Source organism: Anguilla rostrata, chromosome 10 (genome assembly GCF_018555375.3).
Source record: "Anguilla rostrata isolate EN2019 chromosome 10, ASM1855537v3, whole genome shotgun sequence".
Lineage (NCBI taxonomy): Eukaryota > Metazoa > Chordata > Actinopteri > Anguilliformes > Anguillidae > Anguilla > Anguilla rostrata.
Window position 1 is genome coordinate 4,104,592 of NC_057942.1, and position 19,582 is coordinate 4,124,173.

Sequence of the window (19,582 nt, forward strand, 5' to 3'; positions counted from 1 at the left end):
CTCCAGGCCTGCTGGTGACGCTGTGGGCGATCGACCGGCTCGGGAGGAGGAAGACCATGGCGCTCTGCTTCACCGTGTTCTCCCTGTGCCTGGTGCCACTCTACGCCTGCGTGGGGAGGTGAGGGGCCCTAAGTCAATGGGGGGGGGGGGGGGGGGACTAATGCACTGTGTCTAGGACTGAGGAAGAACATGCCATTGGAACTCCAAAGCAACAATAGCAATGTTAATCTCTTAATCTCAAATATGTATTAGAATGTTCTCAACTGAACATTCTAATGGTGATGTAACAATCGCTCCTGGTAACCCGGAAGTTCTAGAACACTGAACTGAAACTCATCTGGACAGTCCACTTGTGTGAATTCCATGCGCCCTGCATTCCATGCTGACTGAAAGGGACAGCTAACTAGACCTTTATAGACTCCACAGCTGGACTTGTCTGTCATGAGAGGCAGTGGGCATGACGTGGACACGTGTTCTCTCCCTCCAGGACGACCCTCACGGTCCTGATATTCATCGCCAGGGCCTTCATCGCCGGAGGCTTCCAGGCCGCTTACGTGTACACCCCCGAGGTGAGAGCGTCGGCTGCAGTCCTCAAACGCGGCTTCTTTTCAAGTCGATGTACCACAAAAAAAAAACAACTGCTATTTTCCCTGCTGCTAATTTTAAAAACTTGGTCTAAGTTTGGTTGAACTATGGTCATTTAAAAAAAAGCCCACTCATTATGCTGGTAGTTCTACTATTAGTTCTTCTGTGGCCCCTCCCCCTGTTGAACATCAGCTCATTACCCACAGTTCTTTGCTGCTCATTGTGTGGACCCAAAAGTACAGTACAACTCTGCAGTTGGCAGCTGAATCTCTTTTTCGTGAGATATTAAATAAGCGAGAGCGTGTGATGCACGTCCAGGTTCAGAGTTCCAGGTTCCTTCCCCCTCCTCAGGTGTACCCGACGGCGAACAGAGCTCTGGGCCTGGGGACCAGCAGCGGCATGGCCAGAGTCGGCGCGCTCATCACCCCCTTCGTTGCACAGGTAAGGGTCACGTGACTTACCTGCCCATTCACTCCCCCAAGGAGCGCTCAGAAAGTAGCACACACATCATACAGCTGCATCCCTACACTTATTGTAGATTCATACCCATGGACACATTAAGTCCAGATTCATACCCATGGACACAGTGAGCATAGGCTAGGTCAGAGAGTAATGCTAAGTCAAACTAGGAGGCAAGACAGTGAATATGACGGGAGGCTAGGAGGCAAGGCAGCGAATTTATAATGGTTAACATGGATGAATGAATGGATGAAAGGATGAATGGATGAACGAATGAATGAATGAGTGATTGCATGTATATAGCACTATTTTTTTCGAACGCTCAGTGATGATTGGACGCCCCCGTGTTGCCGTGCGCTCAGGTGATGCTGGAGTCCTCCGTGTACCTGACCCTGTCGGTGTACTGCTGCTGCTGCCTCCTGGCGGCCATCGCCTCCTGCGCGCTGCCCATAGAGACCACCGGGCGGGGCCTGCAGGAGTCCAGCCACCGCGAGTGGGGCCAGGAGATGGTCGGCAGGGCCGCCCACAGCCCCGGGGGCATCCCGCACTCCAGCTCCGGATCGCAGGACTGAGCGGTGGCGCCCCGCCTCCCCCCCCCGGGTCGGGCTGAGGCGGGACGGGGTGGGGTTCAGGGGGTACTGGAAACGAATGGGACTGAGGTGTGTGAGTGTGGAAGGCGGAGAGGGAAAAGGACTGGGTGTTGAGGGAGGGGCTGGGGGGGGGGGGGGGAGATATTGGGGGTGGGTATTAGGTGGAAAGGAGCCAGAGGCACACTTACCCCCCTCCTCAGTGTCCCAACAGGTGAAATCCCACCCCCCCCTTCTGTACATAGGCACTGGGGAGATTTCACAATCATCGCCGACTATTATTGCTAATCATCACTTCGCCTACTGTATTTGGTCAGAAACAACTCCGCTCCGGGTCACATGCTCCCAAGTCTCTCGCCATCTCTCCAGAAAGAAGTGCTGGGGGGGGGGCACCTGGGGGCAGAGGTGGGTAAGTGGGAGCGTCCATTTTGGGCTGTGAGTCCCTCACGGCCCCTCTTAGGGACGCTCGAAAAAGCCCCCCGAAAGAGAGGGAGACACGGACAGTGCCGATTCGCTCCACCACGAGAACTCCTGCACTAATCGGGACCCGTTTCCTTATGAGCTACCCTTGTAGCCAGGCAACCTCGAAGAAACCAGTATTATTAGCAGACGAGACCTCCAAGTACACATCATTTATCCGTCAAGGTAGCCCAGTGTCTCGGACCTCTCTGGTTTTTTGCGTAAAATAAATACATTTAATCCATAATCAAAACGCAACATTTTGGGTTCAGCCGAAACCATAGTGATGACAAACTGGGTGCCATCGAGCCCGATGCCAGAAGCGTACAGTGCTGCAAAGCAGGCCCCCCATCTTGCATCTTTTCACGAACCAATTAGCGACACGACATGAACATGGGGCTCTGTACAGGCTAGCTTTCGGGTGCCGACCCTTACCCCCCAGAGTAATTAACAGCCGTCGCGCTCGACTGACAGCGTTCGCGCACGTCTTTGTGAAACGCAGCGGCGAGAATCTCTTCATCGGACCACAGAGGCGGAGGGGCGACCGCAGCCGAGCAGCTTAAGACTCCATCTTAAAAGGGGACGGGTCTTTGAAATGAGAGGATCGTATTTTACCTGACCCCGTGTTATCGCTCTGCGTTACCCGGAGACCCCCTGGGGCCCGCGCCTCACGTCTTGTACAGTATAGCCCCGCTTGAGGTAAACAGTAAATACTAGCCAGCGTCAGTCACACCGTCAAGTCAGGGCACTCTTCACACGCCAGCAAACTTTACGCAAACGTCACGCTGTTCTCAACACATTTTACGAAGCTGGACCAGAAAGACACGCGGTGGTAGATGGGACGGGTTTTTCTTTCCACGCACAGAAAACCATTTTTGTTTTCGAAAAAATAATACCACTATCTGGGGTGTTTGGTTGTTGTCTTTTTTGTTTTTTTCGTTCTGTTTTTTTTTTTTTTCCAGGAGGGCTTTTGTCCCCTTCCCCCAGTACTGAGTCAAAAACGGTGATGTGGAAAAACCCTGCACTTGTTGTACAAGCCGTCTCCTACATGCCTGCCTTTGCAAATTTAGTGCCGCATTAAGTGTCTGTACACAGATTCTTGCCAATGCACTTGATGTAAATGTGTATGATACAATGAATTATGTTTAAAACAAAAAAAAAAAAAAATTAAAGAATCAACATTGGACTGGGAAGGCCGAGATTATTTATTGCTCTATAAGGCTTTCAAATCTCAATATAAATTAAATATACATGTAGCTGTTAAGAAAATATTATTTTCATTATACTTTCACTATAGGACATATAACAACATTTACGACATTACAATCACTTAGCAGACACTCTTATCCAGAGGGACTTGGAGGTGGAGAAGGTCAGTGCTGGTCTCATACAAGAGAGTAACATCACCAAGGAGTTACAGAACGCCATTCTTTTATAATCTATTCATAATCAACAAGTGTACTGTTAATGTAAGAAGAAACGATTTGTATCGTCCCGGTAATGTTACCGGCCTAAGATTTTCGGTGACCAGACGTCCCGGGACGGCCCAGAATTTCAGCCCCTATTTCCACGCGTCCCAACGTCTTTTCCTTCTCCTCACACTTGAATTTCACCTACAGCTCCAGCGCCGAAGCAAAGAATGGTGTACATTTTTATGGATATGGATATGCTTAAAATCTTGATTTGTGCTATATTTTCAGTCATAAGTATCATATTTCAGCGGCCATTTTGACTGCGCTAGCCGTTAGCCGTCGATTATTATTGCAGCATTACGCACACGGTCCTCGGACCCGGGGGAATCCGGTCAGGCTACCTAGCGTGGGGCGAGGCGGAAGGCGTGACCGGTGCACGCACAGGTAAGTCCCCCCCGCCCCCCGCCCCCGCCCCCCCGGGCCTTCACAGGCGGGACTGCGCGGTCCAGCCCTTCTTCTCCAGGACCTCGCCGAAGAGCCGGGCGGCCTCCAGGGCGCACCCCCGGTGGATGGTCAGCCCGAAGCCCCCGTGGCCGTAGTTGTGGATCACCTGCGGGGGGGGGGGAGAGGGGTCACGTGACCCGCGAGAAACGGACAGCGGCGGCAGCGGCGGCGGCGGTGGCGGCGGCGCCGACAGGTGAGCCGTTCCCGCGGCAACACGACCACGCGGTTAGCCGCGGAAAAAAGGGGGGGATCCCGCTTCTTAGAAACGGGGCGCCCACGCAAAAAAAAACCCGTTACGGAAGAAATGTCAACTCTGGAGGAGCGGGTTAGGCGGTAAAACTGCTGCGTCACCTTCCACACCTTGTCCTAAAGGCCTTTTGACCAGCTCAGCTCAAAAGTTGCCGGTGCATATTTATTTAATTACTTATTTGAAAAAGTGCAGCGCTCCAAATTTTTTATGCAACATTAGGCTCAGCTGGGACCACTGGTTCGTGGCGATTTTTGGGGCGCTCACCTCACAGTTGGACGGTCCGAAGGCCAAGGTCTCCCTCTCCAGGCGCACTTTGCTGCGTACGGGCCTCAGTCCCGACCAGTCCTCCACCACTCTGGCGTGCTGCGGGGGGGGGGGGGCAGACGCAGAGCCTGACCTTCACACCAAAACACCTGCACCAGGGCTTCCCAAACTCAACCCCGGAGACCCTCTGTGCATGCTCTGCATTTTTGCTCCAACCAGAATTTAAACATTTCAATTACAATGAGCTGCTAATTACTCTTAATTAGGCATTTTTTATGCCAATTCAAAGTTTCACCTTATTAATGTAACATTTTGTGTCAGAAATAGGTATGTATACCACTCAAACTGACTGCTTTCATTTCCTGTAATATGCTATATGGCAACGGTCCCATCAGCAAGAGGTAATTATTTTGACTGACTGATTAATTTAAGCTGGTGAGATCACTGGAATCCTGACACATCCTGTGGAAAATGAAGAACTCAATGACAAAAACCAAACCTTCATTTTGTTCAAATAAGTTAAAGGAATAAAAAATTACTTGGACCTCATCACCAGCTGAGATCATTCTGCATTATTTACGTGAGATTGATATATCAATTGGAAAAAGGTTACTTTGTTAGTTAGCCACATTTCAGCTTCAACAAAGTGTACACGTTCGATAACACAACGTTTAATCTCTTCCACCAGATGACAGTGGAAGAATATTTGGACAGCGATTACGTTACTAAGCCTGCTGTTCCTGTGTTGTTTCTGAGTCATCACTGGAGTCCAGGAAGAGACAGAGCAGCATCCTTAGCGCTGTAGCAAGTCTAACACACCGCCAGTCGAACCCAACAAACTTATCTGGAGTTTCAATCACCCCTGTCCTGGACTGCCCTTTAAACAACTGTATAAATCAATGGAAACATACAGTTCAGTATATAAAAACAACCAACAGTGATACTATCTTGCAGAAGCATTAACGCGGTGGCTAGATTTGTGAGCTAGCAAGCCAGTCAGCAAACTAGTCAGCCTTTGCGTTTGTTTATAGTGTTGCCTGGTAACAGTGACAGTTGTTACGGTGGCTAATAAAACTCTGAAGGAGCTATTTTTTGTCGGCAGAGCCGAATAAATGATAAAATCATAATCTATTGTTCCAAATTATCGACTCAAATTACCATTACTTTATTGATAACCTTCTCGTTTATAGAACTGACGTATTAAAGCAATGTCACACCCAAGGTTGCGCTATTATACAGCTTATCAGCGAGGATGTGTTTACCGTCTGTGGCCTTGTGTCTACGGCCAAATCACAGCTGTGCTGCTTTATGGTATAGCAGCCTTCCCTCTCGTGTGATATTGCTTAAATCAACTTCCTTTAACTGATAAAACAGGTGCTGTGTAACACTGAAAAGCTACAGCTCTCCAAGGGCAATAGTTTGAATGTTTTGTTCGAATAAAGACACTACTATGGCACTGGCGCTGTTTGTTTCTAAGCCTCTAACCTTGAGACTAGGCTCTAAACTGCAAACTTCGTCCCAGATTTTCTTGTGGTCAGTTGAGTTGTTCATTTCACTCCAGTTCCCCAGCTGAAATATTCCACCTACTGTGACCAAACGACTCCTAAAACACAGCAAGTAGAAACAGCAGCAGTGAGGTCTTCCATCAGTGCAAGCCATGTCCAAAACAACGAGCCAACCTTTTTTCTGATTGACAGGTTCAGTTTACATTGGCTCTCACTGTGCAGCATCATCAATGAATGAATGAATGAATGAATGAATGAATGAAAGAAATAAATACAATTACAAAAGTTTACAGTATGAAGGGGGAACGAAAGAAAGTGCCCACTGCCTGCAGTTAACGGGTTAGGAGGGACACATTGTTGGACCGACACTTACTTAGCTGCAGCGAGCCCAGCGAGGGGAAATAATTCATCGTCGCACCCGAGCGCTACATCTCCGCGGAAACGATCTTACCCGGGTATGATGTAGGGCGAGTTGTAGACGCCGGTTTTGAAGTCGTGCGTGAGAACGAAGTGCTTCAGCCAGGGCGCGTCCACCTGGTCGCGAACCCACAGGGGAGGAGAAAACTGGTGTAAGAGTGGAGCACTCGTAAACCAGCGTTACAACGAGGAAATTAAAAGGGCCTTTCCACCCCCCCCCCCCAAACAAACCCGCCCCCCCCCCCCCACCTTTATGATCTGCCCACGGCCCGGCTGGAGGTCCGGATCGGGCTGGAGCTCCCCCGATCTCACCCCTGTGCAGTTTATGATGACGTCCGGTCCTGATTCAGCCAGCTACGCCACCGATGGGGGTGGGGGGGGGGTAGGGGAAAGAGAGGGAGAGAGAGAGAGAGAGGGGGGAGGGTGCGGGGTAAGAAAGTGAGTGAGTGAAAGAAGGTGGGGAGAAAGACAGAGTGAGAGAAAGTAACAGAGAGGGTTGGGAGAAAAGAGAGAAACAGTATTAGAGAGGTAAGAGTCAGGATAGGCCCGGGATCTAATACTCTGCTAGAGAGAGCGAGAGACCATCATTCATTTTACCTCAGATTCATCAGGAGGCCCTCACCTCTTTGAAAGACTCTACCTTCCTTTGATAGAACTTCACGCCTCGCTCCTTTAACCTGCAAACGATACAAAGACGTTCATATTTGTTGCTGTTTGATTTGCCGTTAGATTTTATAACTGTACTATACAGCATGTGATTAAGATAAGGAGACATTATGGCTAATAGTAGTTTCCATTTGGAAGGCCAGAGATGTCCTGATAAAACTAACTGAAGCCTGACGGACAAGTGCAAAGTGCAACGATGGCTAAATATTTAATCCAACGTCAGGTACAAGTGTGAGCTTTATAAGCTAACACAGAATGAGACCTTTTGTAAAACATTGTCATACTCCTGGAGAACGTACAAGCAAAACATTCCACCTCACTTATATATTTGTGTCTCCCATTAAGAATGTTTATCTATGAGATCTATATATCTATGTGAACGAGGTCATAATTCTGCAGATTCAAGGTGAGTGGTCGATCACTGTACAGCACTCTCAGTTATGTGTGTTTAATTTCACTTGCATTGGTGCACAAGCCAATTTTATCTTAAGTTCTTTGAGAACAGCACAGAAAAAAAATGCAGCCAAGCAATGTTTCAAAAAAAGGCATTTTGTAATGCGTCCCATCACGATCAGATGATTTAATGGACTGAACAGTATTTTGCTTACCAATCCATCAGCCACGGTAGGTAGGTCTTTCCCTCAACCATGAGAGCCGTGTTGAACCATCCATAGCTAAAGCATTCAAAACAGAGGGACGGAAAGCTGAGCTAATTAGAATCTGCATATAATACAGTAGAAAGAACATAAAGGCTGATCAAAGGTGTTAATTACAGTATGGGGTGTAAGACTCTGCAATAACTGATAACAGATAGTAAGCAACACACAGAGGAATTACAACCTTTTTTTAATATGGACTACCTGTATCCTGGAAACAACTCCAGTTCACGTGGGGTCAGCTTCCTGAAACCTAGCACAATGTCCTTAAACGAAGGATCCTATGTAGAAACCAAAAAAAAAAGTGTTATTTTTTTTATTATCGCTTTCCACTGTCTTAAAGGGGGCGGTTCACCCAAAAATAAAATTAAGATATATTTCCACTTTCCCCAGAGTGCTATCTATCCATCCGGACATTTTCGCTGAGATTTTATGGGGTTTTTTTCCCCTAGATATTCGATGCACAACAAGGTCTGTTAATGTTCCTGAGTAATCGCCTCATATTTGGAAAGAGACAAAAGTAGCTGCTGAGTATTTGGAACACCAATTTTTGCCGCTCTGAGCGCCAGCCATAAGCTTTGGCCAGGCTGAGGGTGGCCAGTGTATCCAGGTGAACTGCAGCGGAACCCTCGAAAACCTCATCACCTGGATAGGTAGACAGCACTCCAGGTTATTCCATTTCTGGGGCGAACTGCCCATCTAATTCAACTCAAACGGGTGGATGAACATTGTTTCCCACTTCGTCCGAGGCTCAGCCTTCGGTTCAGCGAGAGCCGTCAAATATTCACGCTGTGGAACTCGGCACGTTGTCACGCGCTGAGAGAGAACAGTCGTCAACAACAACCGTTCACACTCTGAACTTACATAACACCTGACGGATCCAGGGGGGATGTGGAACACGCATTTCAGCATTTCCCTAAATATGAAAATAGCGTGTGTGTTGGCAGAGTACACGGACCGGGAGCTGCAGGGTGGGAAAACACACTTACAGGGGCGGGCTCGGAACACAGGTTGTAGCCCGACTGGAGAAAAATTCCCATTTTTATGGAGTCGGGAGAGGAGAGGAAGCTCAGCAGGTAGTCAAATGTCTCCTTATTCCATTTGCTTAAGTAACGACAACAAAAAGAGAAACACCAGGTGGACGACACAGATTAGTGTTTTTCTGACATGGATTACCACGCTTGGTTAAACCTTGGTGTGAGATTGCTAGCAGAAAGTACTACATAAATACCAAGGTGGTTGTACTTCATTAGCATATGTCTTAAATAACCTGGATTACAGGGTTCTACCTGCAGATATTGTTCTTGCCATCTCTAACCAGTACTGTTCATGGAGATGGAAAGCTCTTCAAAATGTGAGGTCCCCATAACACAGCACTGTTTTGTATTGCACGTTGCAACTATGTAAATTCTAGCATGTTAAAAGCGTGTAATTTCAGTCATTTGGTTCCATGAAACCCAGAATAACCCATTCCCCATCACTGCCAAAATTCCCCACTGGACCCTTTCGTTTTAAGTTCTGGAGACCGCTCGAGCGCCCCGTTCACACATCCGCGCAGAACCGCCGGCGGCAGAAACCGAAAAGGCGGGGGCTCTCACGTCTCCAGGGCTTTTCCCTTGTCGTGGAGGTACGGCTGCCAGAAGCCCGCCGCTCCGTCGCTGGTGGTGAGGGGCGTGAAGCGGTCGGCGTACACCTCGATGGTCAGCGGCTTCACCAGCGAATGGTAGCGCTCGTAGATGCACTGCGCCGTGGAGAGGCCGATGACCCCGGCTCCGATGACTGCAACACGCATCGTCTGGACGACAAACACATTGTAACGAGAAGGACGTGTTTTGGCAGTCAAGGCTTGCTTAGCGCGTGCGCTTCTGTGACACACGTGTTACGATAAAAAATTTAAAGACCCGACTGTGAGTGCTAGTCTTCCCACTAGACTGTACAGCTGTTAAACCAAGGATCCAGCACCCACTGAAACTAGCCTACACTGAGAAGTAAAAGTTGAGCACATTTGAACCTTCGTATCAATGAATTAAAAATACACTTAAGATCATCTGACTGCAGTCAAAATGCAATGAACTGTAGGCTATTTGACTCTTGTAGATAACATACAGCAAGCAATGCTGGGTAGCCACTGTAAAAAGTAACTGAGGGCTGCCATCCTGTCAAAGATGAAAACCTGCCAAGCGAAGTTGGAAAAGTTTAGCCCTCGACGTGAAAGTAATTAGGCTACCCAAATACTGCAAGCTGCAACACCATTTTGACACTTCACTGCGGTACAATCCACAATCCTGTATACACCTGAAGTTCAAATGGCAATTTATATTCGTGAATTAACGCGGAATGTATTGGGCGGCCGGTTCCGGAGCCCGCCAAGGACAGATTTATCCCCGTGTTCCGTAGCTAGCTGTAGCGGGCACTTGCGCCGTTATAGGCACAAGTCGTGTTGCGTTGCTGCTGCCAATGCTACAGCGTGAACCTGAACAAAATTACACAACATTTGTAAACATAGAAACCCTTTCTTGTCTGAACTGACAAATGTTTTTCGTTTTATTCAGTTTCATGCATCAGCATTCACAACATAATTTTTTACAGATTACGTAAGGGTTTCTAACGGTCTGAAACCAAAAAGCGGTCTGGAGGAAAGCAAGTTAAAAGTAATATTACAGGCAATACGCACCTCTAAATTAGTCCCCAAGCGTTTCTGAACATACAGCTGCACTTTCAAACGACGTCCAAGAGTCACTGAGTTCAATGTGCACAGCTTGCGTTAACCAGCGAACTGTAACTTCAGTGTATCGCCTGTATGTAGCCTACTAGCAAGACCAGAGAACGGCCTTGCCTTGTGTAATAATTATCGAAATCTACCGTAATTTAATGGGCCACACGTTACATAACTGGTTAGCACGGTCCGACTGAACGCTTTATAAAAAATAAAAAAAAAACAGAGGGTGTTTCTTTTCGATAGCCAATCATAGCCTATTCAACGTTCGGCGAATGTGCGCTAAAACAGAACGAAATGACAGATTCGGCGGCGCGTTCCAATGGAAGCAGGTGTTTGGGACTGGGAAAATGCGATGGAATAATAGTTGAAAAATAATTTGTGTCAACACAAAAACAAATGAAGCAGTCAACAGAAAGTTTATGAAGCAGTTTAAACATGGTTCAAAAAAGAGTTCATATGGGGGAAAAACGTAAAAAACAAACAAAAAAGCATTATCACCAATAAAGAAATTCAATAAAAGTCTAAACTTGACTGTTTTTTCTTGTGCACTTGTTTTCTCTTTTGCAAACTTGTGTGTATATAGATTAGGTGTACACACAAATGTATGTTAATGGTTAATGAGTGAAATTAATGTTATTTTTGCCCTATACTTAAGTTATTTGGATTTGAAATCAAGATTAATATAAGTACAGAGAAAAGTACAGACAATCACCTTTTCTTTCTTGCCAGTTCTTACATGCCTGTTTATAAGAGCACCTAATTCAGGATTGTCATCTTTTTCAAGTGGAATGTTTGACCTCTGCACCCGTCAAATCTCGGATGACATCCGTCCTCTGCTCAATACTGAGTACTGACCAGAGACAGAGGATTCCCCTCTCATTGTAATGGTCAACGTTGATGCCAAAGTGTACACTACGGCATGGTCAGGTGACCGCCACAATCAAATGCCTACAGTGACCCCAGGGGGACTTGGATGGTAATGCAAGTTGAAATCCATTTTGGGTCACGTGCCCTAGATAAACCGGTGTTCCTCCTTCTGTGACATATTACTTCATGAAGATTTTTAAAGTTTTGAGTTGAGCACATAAAATCGAAAAACAGAAGAAAAAAAAAACGGAAATTATTTAGGTACTGGGTCAAACGTAAACACAGGCCTCACTAAAGAAGGTATAAACTCACAGAAACTAGGCTAATGAACCGAAAACAGCAGCTTAAAAAAAAAAACGATACGGCTATGCATGCCTTCATCAGCGCGTGGTAAAAGGATGCGCGGTACATAATATAAATGGTCAAATTCATAATATTGTAAGCAATAGTACAGTTCATTAATAACCGCCAGGTCTTTCTATTTAGACTATGCCATGCCGAGTCATGTCTTAATGACAACGTCTCATAGTAGCCACACTTTAATCAACATTTTGATGCTTTGCAACAGTTATGAGACTTTGCTTGGCGTTCCACTTAAATCTCACAGACAGAATTAAATTGTACAAATTACAAGGCCATTTATTATTAGTTCAATGTGACAGAGACAATCATAATCATTGCTAGGCATACATGGCTTTGTAAAGATTAAGATACAGTAGCTGAAGGCACAAAAATAAATTAACTATTAACAAGATATGCGTTGTTGCTCACTTAAGTCCAATTATTATGACGAAGTTAATGCAGTAATTTTCAAGATCTGGTCGACAAACATGAAAGATACGTGCTTTTCTTTGATTTTGACCTTATAGTGTAGGCTACTGAGCTGCTTGTTTTCCGAATGTTTATTTGTGATTTGCCAAAACTACTGTAGTAGTAAAATTGCGCCTTCGTTTCAATCGAACTGCACCTTATATGCACATAAAGCAATGTGATTTACGGAACAAAGTCTCAGCCTTGACTTAATCCAGGACTTCCTTATTCTGTACTCTGTCACGCGCCTAGAAACCGAGCCTGCTAGAATTACACAGCAAGAGTCTTTTGCGGTAGTAGGCTATGTCCGGCTGTAGCTATAGGCTGTTGGTTTTATGCACATCATTTCTGTAACCTGGATTCACCACCAGACATGCCCTTATATAAAAAGTAGCCTGGTAGACGATTAACATATTTAATGCAAGTCTCCTAAGTGTAACCACTGACCGATTTCGCATTGTTTGGGGGTACCGGGGATATCAGCCGAATGAGCAGATACATAATTCACCATAATTCAGTTTGCCATGTTAAATAAACCAATTTATTTTTTACAGAAATAAAGTAAAACGCAATTTAACAAATAAAGCAAAACACAAATCTCTTAAAAGAAATATGACGTGTCCGGTGTTAATGTCATGCGGCAAACGTGATGGTTCCAACACGGCGAGACGCATCTTCGACGTTTTTCGAGGCTTGTGGACGTCTGGTATTGAGAACACCTGGTTTGAACCGAGAGGCAACACAAACTGACATTGTTAGAAGAAACTGCGTCACATCTATCAGATTTGGACTAGTGCGACCCTGTTCTGAAAAAAGCTACATTCTGATACACATACTGTAACTAGCTAAAGCTAGCGCGCTAGCCTTCAAATCAACAAAATAGAATCAGACGGAGCATCATTGGAGATGTGCGCATCCCTCACCCGTCCCCGTTGTTTCCAGTTGGAAATGTTTTGTGTGTCTGTTTAACCTTAATGATCTGACAAATGACAAACCGCATCCTCCGATGTCATTATCACATGCATCTCGCTAGGAACATACAAAACGGCCGGCGAACGGATATTTGACTGCCAAAAGTGGAGGATGGATTTATCAGGACGGTGAAATCAGACATTTGGAATTGCTGGCTAGGGTGGTCCTGAACAACCAGCATCGCTAAACGTGACGGGACGACCTCAGCGGGTCCTGTCCAGGAACAGAGCTTCTTCCCGGCAAGGGAGTTCCCACCGGTAGTCTCGTCCCCAGCCATGGCTTTGGTAACGCTGCAGCGTTCTCCCACCCCTAGCGCTGCGTCCACTGCCAGCACGGCCACCACGAACGCGGGGGAGGTAAGTGAGTAGTGGGGAGGGAGGCTGTTCTGTGGGAAGCACTGTAGGCAAAGGATACACCGAGGATGAGCGAGAGTCATGTAGGCCTCATATTTCGGATGAATGATGTAGTTCATTATAGCTAGTAAGCTAGAGTGGTTATCATGGTGTCATTTTATTTATTTATTTATTTCACAAAATACATTTGGTATTCTTAAAACGGTAGGTATCTAGGTAGATTAATTTTGAGACACTAAAAGCTGACTAGAGAGTAACATAGCTACCTATGTTATGCAATGGAAAATCATAACAAAACAGAGCCATTTTATGCATTGGATTGCTAGCTATAGCTGGTCACATACCACATATTACTTAACGAAGCTAGTGTTAATTTGAACAATACAACCAGCCCCGTGACATTGTTAAATAATGAGGTAACGCGATTGGCGTGTGAGCTAACGTCAAAATGGATTGCTATATATTTTAGTGCTAGTTCTTTTTTATTAAAAAAAAAAATAAAAGACATACGTTAACGTTAATACAAGGGATGTTAGCTGGCTGCAGTCTGGGTATAAAATACAAGGACAGGTAGCATGCACGCTAGCCAGTCCATGTTTATCTTGATTATTTATAATGTGGCCTGTTTGATTTGTGGGAAAACGTGGCTGCCGTTTGATAAATATGACAAGCTGCATTCATTAGTTAGCTGGCTAACGTTGAGGCACGCACGAAGGCACTGTAAACAATAGCTTGTGAGCCAATCGTAGCTGTCACTATTAATGTTCATTAGCTAGCTATATAGCTAACTGTTGTCATGCCAAAAACATCTCGCCAAATAGCTAAGAGTCATGACTGTCATTCCCGTATTTATTTTGGTGACATTCTGGTGATGTTGATCTAACCGACTTTTCCCACTGATTAGCTCTCTGGCAAGATTTGTAGCAAATTGGCTTTTTTTTTGTTTAATCAGCAAATAGTTTTCCAAAATGAATAACGCACGTTAGCAAGCTAACGTTTAAAAAAGGCGCACTGGATAGAGCCGGATGGATTGCTTGTGGAAATGCGTGATTCAGTCGATTTGCTTGTCAGTCATTCAAGGCAATTTGGTTTGAAAATATATATGTGAAATACCTGACAGTAATTTTGCTCCCGTGGGGAGTTAGCCTACTCTATATCGAATTTGCCATGTCACCCTTTTATGGATAACGCTACCTATTTGCCTGAAAATTCTACACATCTACCGTTATATTTGTTACTTTGACTCTGCGGAGTATTTGCTGAGAGCTGCATTTCCTTTTCTGTCGTGTGTGCAATTTTTAATTTGCTGAAATACTAATAAAATTTTTATAATAAGCAGTTTTTTAAATTCTTTCTCATGTTGGGGGAAGACTCGTAGGCCTGCGTTGTTTACCAACGTGTCCGTCGAATGCATGCAAAGCAACATTTTATTTGGTACCCGGTGAAGTTTGCCTAACGTTGGGGGAAACCATTCTTGTTCGGTTTGACCGTTTTTAATTGTCTTGTCCAGTCATCACATTTTGAACAGAGAGGGTTGTCAATGGGCTGAAAGGTAGCACATGATCACGCGAGTCCATGCACGCTACTCCAAGAGAAAAGACGACCTGACGGTGCAGTACACCTGACGAGTGAAATTGATCTGATCTTTGAACCTTTGACCTTGCAAAAGTCCCCTGTGTGTGTGAACCGTTTAAATGAGCTACAGCAGCCTTTATTGCCCACGTGCACACACACACACTCGCACTCTCTAACATAGTAAGCCGATGTTGATGTGATCTGTGTTTGGGTTTTTGTTTGTTCTGCTAATGCAGCAACGTGCGAACATTAGTTTTGACCCCATGATTGAATAACAGCCTATTTGTAAGGGGAACCGAGCGAGGCTGGGCTCCCCCGGGTTAATTTTCACAGTGATTAAAACTGCCCATTGAACCTGAGCCCAGCTGAATCCCTTTCAGACAGCTGCCGGGGTCCTGTTACTCTCTCATTTCCCCCGCGTTCTTACAGCCGGACACCGAAGGTTCAGCCGTGTGCGTCTGGGCACGTTAACTTTGTGAAAGAAAGTGACTGGAAGTCCGTGGTTTTCGTCTGCGTCACGTGTTGATCTTCAGACAATCGCGGACGGCCAGCTGTCATAGGGTGTTCTTGTGTTACAAACATTGGTAATTGTATGAGTGTTGAGCTGTTCAGTGTGTTGTTCTCTCCAGTTTTTCATCTTTTTAATTTCCCTTGGTGAGATGAGGTAAACCACATGCCTGACAGTATCTGTGTTTTACTGAATTGTCACTCATAGCTGTTGGCAAGCGCTGTCATACACTAGGAAGAAAGCAACTTTTTTGTTTTTAGTGTTACCCAAAATATTGTGGTGTAAATATTAAGCATGTTTCCCTCAAAGGCATAGATGTACTCCACACACAGAACAGTTAGGCAGTGACCCCCATTTCTGCAGTGGAAAAGGACATTTCGATGGACACCTCCATAGATCAGTGGTGGCCAACCCTGTTCCTGGAAATCTACCATCCTGTAGGTTTTCATTACAGCTGTAACAAAACAGGCCTCATTGGACAGCTGGATATCTTGTTACTAATTGGTAGAGTCAGGTCTGCCAAATTGGGGTTAAAGTGAAAACCTACAGGATGGGAGATCTCCATGAACAGGGTTGGTTACCACTGCCATAGATAAATCTGGAACCTGGTTATCTGGAGTTGTTACACACTTTTAGACCCAGTAGGGGGGGCTAGTTAGTCATATTATGTGCCAGAAATTTCTTGAGAGATGCAGCAATGCTTTCTCATGCCTCAAGATGTTTTGGGGAAAAATTGTTTTTAGAAAAGTGATCCCTTCCTTATTGATAGCCACGGTCGAGCTTGCACTTCATCATTAAATTACCTACTGCCCTAATTATTTCTGTCTTGTTTTGTAGTTTGAATGAGCATTCAAAATTCATTTTCATTGAAAAACTATAGGTTAATATTAGGCCACTAGAAAATTGCCACGGGCTAGGCACGAACACCAGTGTTACTTACTTTTCAGATTTACTAGGAAGAAATGCACTCGGATTTATGCCCTTTGGTAGTAATGGGAAACTACAGTGTTGGACCTTAGCTTGCGGAAATTTCTCATGGTGAAAAAGACCAAAAGATGAATAAGCTGATCAATAAAAGGACGACAGTTAGCAGGCGCTGTACTGTGCGCGTGAGTTATTTACGGGGCGCGGTAAAAGAGCAGAGGGACCGGCGGATGGCCTTTCGGATAATAAAGTCCGTTACGGTTCAGAGGCTGAGAGGCCGTTTGAGGACAGCAGCCGTAACTAACGGCCCCGTCATTCGGTAGATAAGGGAGGGGCCGTTCCCGCGGTCAGAAGCACGCGATTAAATGAGCCTCCGCTCGTATCGCCGGCTGTTAGAGGTTGAGATGTTGTCCTTGATGTTATTTTTTAGTTTTTTTGTTTGTTGTTGTTGTGTTTTTCGCTCCCTGTCTATGACTCAAGGAATTGTGGGATATGTAGACAGGCAGACAGGTGCAGCTGCTCGGGGAGAGGAGAAGCCGGGAGGAGAGGAGACGAGCCTGGCCCATATCGATGGCTCCTAGCTCGCCGTTTAGAATTCACTGCGCGGCCGCATTCCAGTCTGAGGGGGTGTGGCCAGGGCCCAGAGGAGACTGCTGCAGCAGTGATGTCATACTAACTTAGCGTCGAATGGGGGGGGGGGGGGGGGGGGGGGCTATGTTATGGGGACCCGGGAGGAGGGAGTGCGTTTAGATGGAGTCTCTAGGCTGCTCTCAGTCCTCCCAAAATGTAGGATATCAAGTACACACCCTGGGCTACAACGGTGGATGTATTATAATGGCTGTGAAACCCCATTGTGCTGTAGCTTACAATAATAAGCACATTACCCCCCCCCCCCCTTTTGGAATAATGAGCACCTGTGTTGCCAGCCTCCCAGGTGCGCAAAGGCCTCGCTCTCATCCTTTGTCGAGCGCAGAGCCTGAACATGACCGGACGCCGCGTCGCTGTCTTTAAGCGGAGTTGAGTCAGCCGTCGCGGCGGTTTGTTCCGGAACCCGTGCGAGCGCTCTCTCTCTCTTTCTCTCCTCTCTCTCTCTCTCTCTCTCTCTCTCTCTCTCTCCCTCTCCCTCTCTCTCTCTCTCTCTCCTCTCCCTCTCCCTCTCCCTCTCCCGCGCAGGAGCCGCGGCGTGAACCTGGCTCAGCGTCGCCTGTAGGGGGGTGGGGGGGGGGACCGGGGGGGACGCACGGTCGGTCTCAAGGCCACTGGCGCACCAGAAGCTTCCGCTCTGCGCCACGAACCCTGCGACGGGCGCCTCAGTGACTCAGCACTTCGGCCGGGGAGGCGGGCGGCTCTGCTTCCCTGCCGCTCTGCGGGTGCGTCGCCTGGTGCACCTTGCAGATTCACCCTAGAGGAGGTGCTTAAAATCGCGGCGCCCCCCCGCCCCACCCCCCCCGCGGTCTCCAGGGGGTTCCTGCTGCTGTTAGAGGAAGTGAGGATTAAGTAAATATATGTTTTGATTTATGAGTACAGCTATTTTAACTGCTAACACCCTCGTTGAATGTCCGCTACTCTGAATACATCTGCATCAACAGTTAAAACACCTCACTTATCCAACATGCGAAATAAATTTATTTAATTTAATTTGTTGATTATTATCAAAGATTATCAATTATCTCTGTTTCATCGCTGAATATGTTGACAGGCGGAGCAACTTGTTGGATCTACCTTCAGCAAAACATACAGCTCGCACCCAGATTAAAATGAGGAGGTTGGCAAAGGTTGACTACCTTAAAAAAAAAAAAAAAAGTACATAACGTTACAGTCACAAAAGAAATGAATGTAGGAAGGGGTTGGGGAGCCCCTCTTCCCCTGGCCTGTGCATACTCAATTAATGGTCAGGGAGGATCCCAGGAGTGCTGTACTTATTTCTTCCATTGTGTGTATCGTTATTGTTGTGGATGGATGTCAGTTGAGGCGAACGGGCCGTTCTAGTCTCTTGAGTTTTCTGTGTTTTCGCTCGAGTGTGGGCTGAAGGCGGGGGTTTGGCCGCGCGCTCCCGCACGCTACAGTTTCACGTCCCCGCGCATTCCCGCGTAACCCAGGAGAAGTTCCGCTTGCGCTCGCCTCGGGTCCTGACCCGCCCGGCTCCGCTGCGGTCCTGACCCAGCCTGCTTTGAACAGCGCCGCAGTACGGCCGGGTTTCTTCAGCCGAAATTCCACCCCTCACCCCCCCGGGTCCGCCGCGGCCGATCGTGTTACCCTCGACGCGGAACCGAAACCTCTTTTAAACACAGCGGCCGACGCGTCCCGGGTGTGAGTTTCAGGTCCCCCGTGCCCCCCCCGAACCCTCGCCTGAAAGGGACCGGCGGGCCTCTCGAGCGGGACGGCCCGTATCCCGTTACCCGCGCCCCGTTTGTTCAGGTGGGAACAAAAGCGGCGGTTTACTGCCCCGTATTTAACGTCTCGTCCTCCGCGAGGCGGGAGAGCCTTACCGCCGTGACCTGGGGGAGCCCGAGCCGCTAGCCGTTAGCAGCCGGGTTCGCGGGGTCAAACTAACACCTGCTCACCTTGTGCCTCTCCCGCTGTGCTTTTTTCTCTGGCTGCGGAGTTCAGAAGGCTAAGCCCTGGTGTGGGAGTCTTTAACCCTTTGAGGTGTGTGACATCACAAATATGCGATTAGAATGTTCATAACGGAACGTTCTAATGCTGATGTCACAATCGCTACTGGTGACTGGAAGCAGTGGAGTTCTAGAACACTGAATATTAAAAAAAAAAAACAAGACTTACTCTTCAAAGGGTTAAAAGCCTGTCTAGTACAACGTACTGCACTTTAACTTCCTCTGTAACTATGGGCTCGTATACCATCACAAGGAGACAGTATGAGACAGAGCCATTAAAAGCTGTTGGAGAGCAGCAGGATGAAAATGGCGGCCGTTAAAGTCTGTGTTGTTTGGGCCTTTGGCCAGTCCGTTGGGCCAGTACCCAGCTAACCCCCTGCTGTTGGGCTGTGGGGGGGGGGGATCGGTCACTGCAGCTGTTGGGTTGAGATGTGGCACACTCTCACTTGTTATTGTGCTCCCGGGCTCAGTAATG

At 47.0% G+C, this 19,582-nt stretch overlaps 3 protein-coding genes and 1 long non-coding RNA gene across 11 annotated transcripts in view; 2 read left to right on the forward strand and 2 right to left on the reverse strand.

The window, feature by feature from the left end:
- Nucleotides 1-2,129, forward strand: part of svopa (SV2 related protein a) — an 18,589-nt gene extending 16,460 nt beyond the window's left edge. For all 8 annotated transcript variants that reach the window (XM_064353550.1, XM_064353545.1, XM_064353548.1 and 5 more), the window contains 4 exons: nucleotides 7-118; nucleotides 488-569; nucleotides 937-1,026; nucleotides 1,407-2,129. In XM_064353550.1, the coding sequence (XP_064209620.1) occupies nucleotides 7-118; nucleotides 488-569; nucleotides 937-1,026; nucleotides 1,407-1,616 (494 nt within the window). In that variant the 3' untranslated portion in view covers nucleotides 1,617-2,129. The remainder of the gene's footprint in view (nucleotides 1-6; nucleotides 119-487; nucleotides 570-936; nucleotides 1,027-1,406) is intronic.
- An 871-nt stretch (nucleotides 2,130-3,000) lies between these two features.
- On the reverse strand, nucleotides 3,001-10,731 carry LOC135264740 (D-amino-acid oxidase-like). The gene is made up of 11 exons (XM_064353562.1): nucleotides 10,439-10,731; nucleotides 9,363-9,559; nucleotides 8,754-8,868; nucleotides 7,969-8,045; nucleotides 7,717-7,782; nucleotides 7,065-7,119; nucleotides 6,692-6,796; nucleotides 6,477-6,559; nucleotides 6,006-6,123; nucleotides 4,521-4,619; nucleotides 3,001-4,112 (listed from the first exon to the last, which is right to left on the reverse strand). Exons 2-11 carry the CDS (start codon nucleotides 9,554-9,556, stop codon nucleotides 3,987-3,989), a joined length of 1,038 nt encoding a protein of 345 aa, XP_064209632.1. The 5' UTR covers nucleotides 9,557-9,559; nucleotides 10,439-10,731; the 3' UTR covers nucleotides 3,001-3,986.
- Nucleotides 10,732-12,493: 1,762 nt separating this feature from the next.
- The window catches only part of ssh1a (slingshot protein phosphatase 1a), a 34,699-nt gene continuing 27,610 nt past the window's right edge, over nucleotides 12,494-19,582 (forward strand). The window contains exon 1 of the mRNA XM_064353567.1: nucleotides 12,494-13,488. Within this exon, the coding sequence (XP_064209637.1) occupies nucleotides 13,408-13,488 (81 nt within the window). The 5' untranslated portion in view covers nucleotides 12,494-13,407. The remainder of the gene's footprint in view (nucleotides 13,489-19,582) is intronic.
- Nucleotides 12,674-14,273, reverse strand: LOC135264745 (uncharacterized). Its single transcript, XR_010332792.1, has 2 exons — nucleotides 13,996-14,273; nucleotides 12,674-13,529 (listed from the first exon to the last, which is right to left on the reverse strand). It is a non-coding gene; the product is annotated as an uncharacterized LOC135264745 (long non-coding RNA).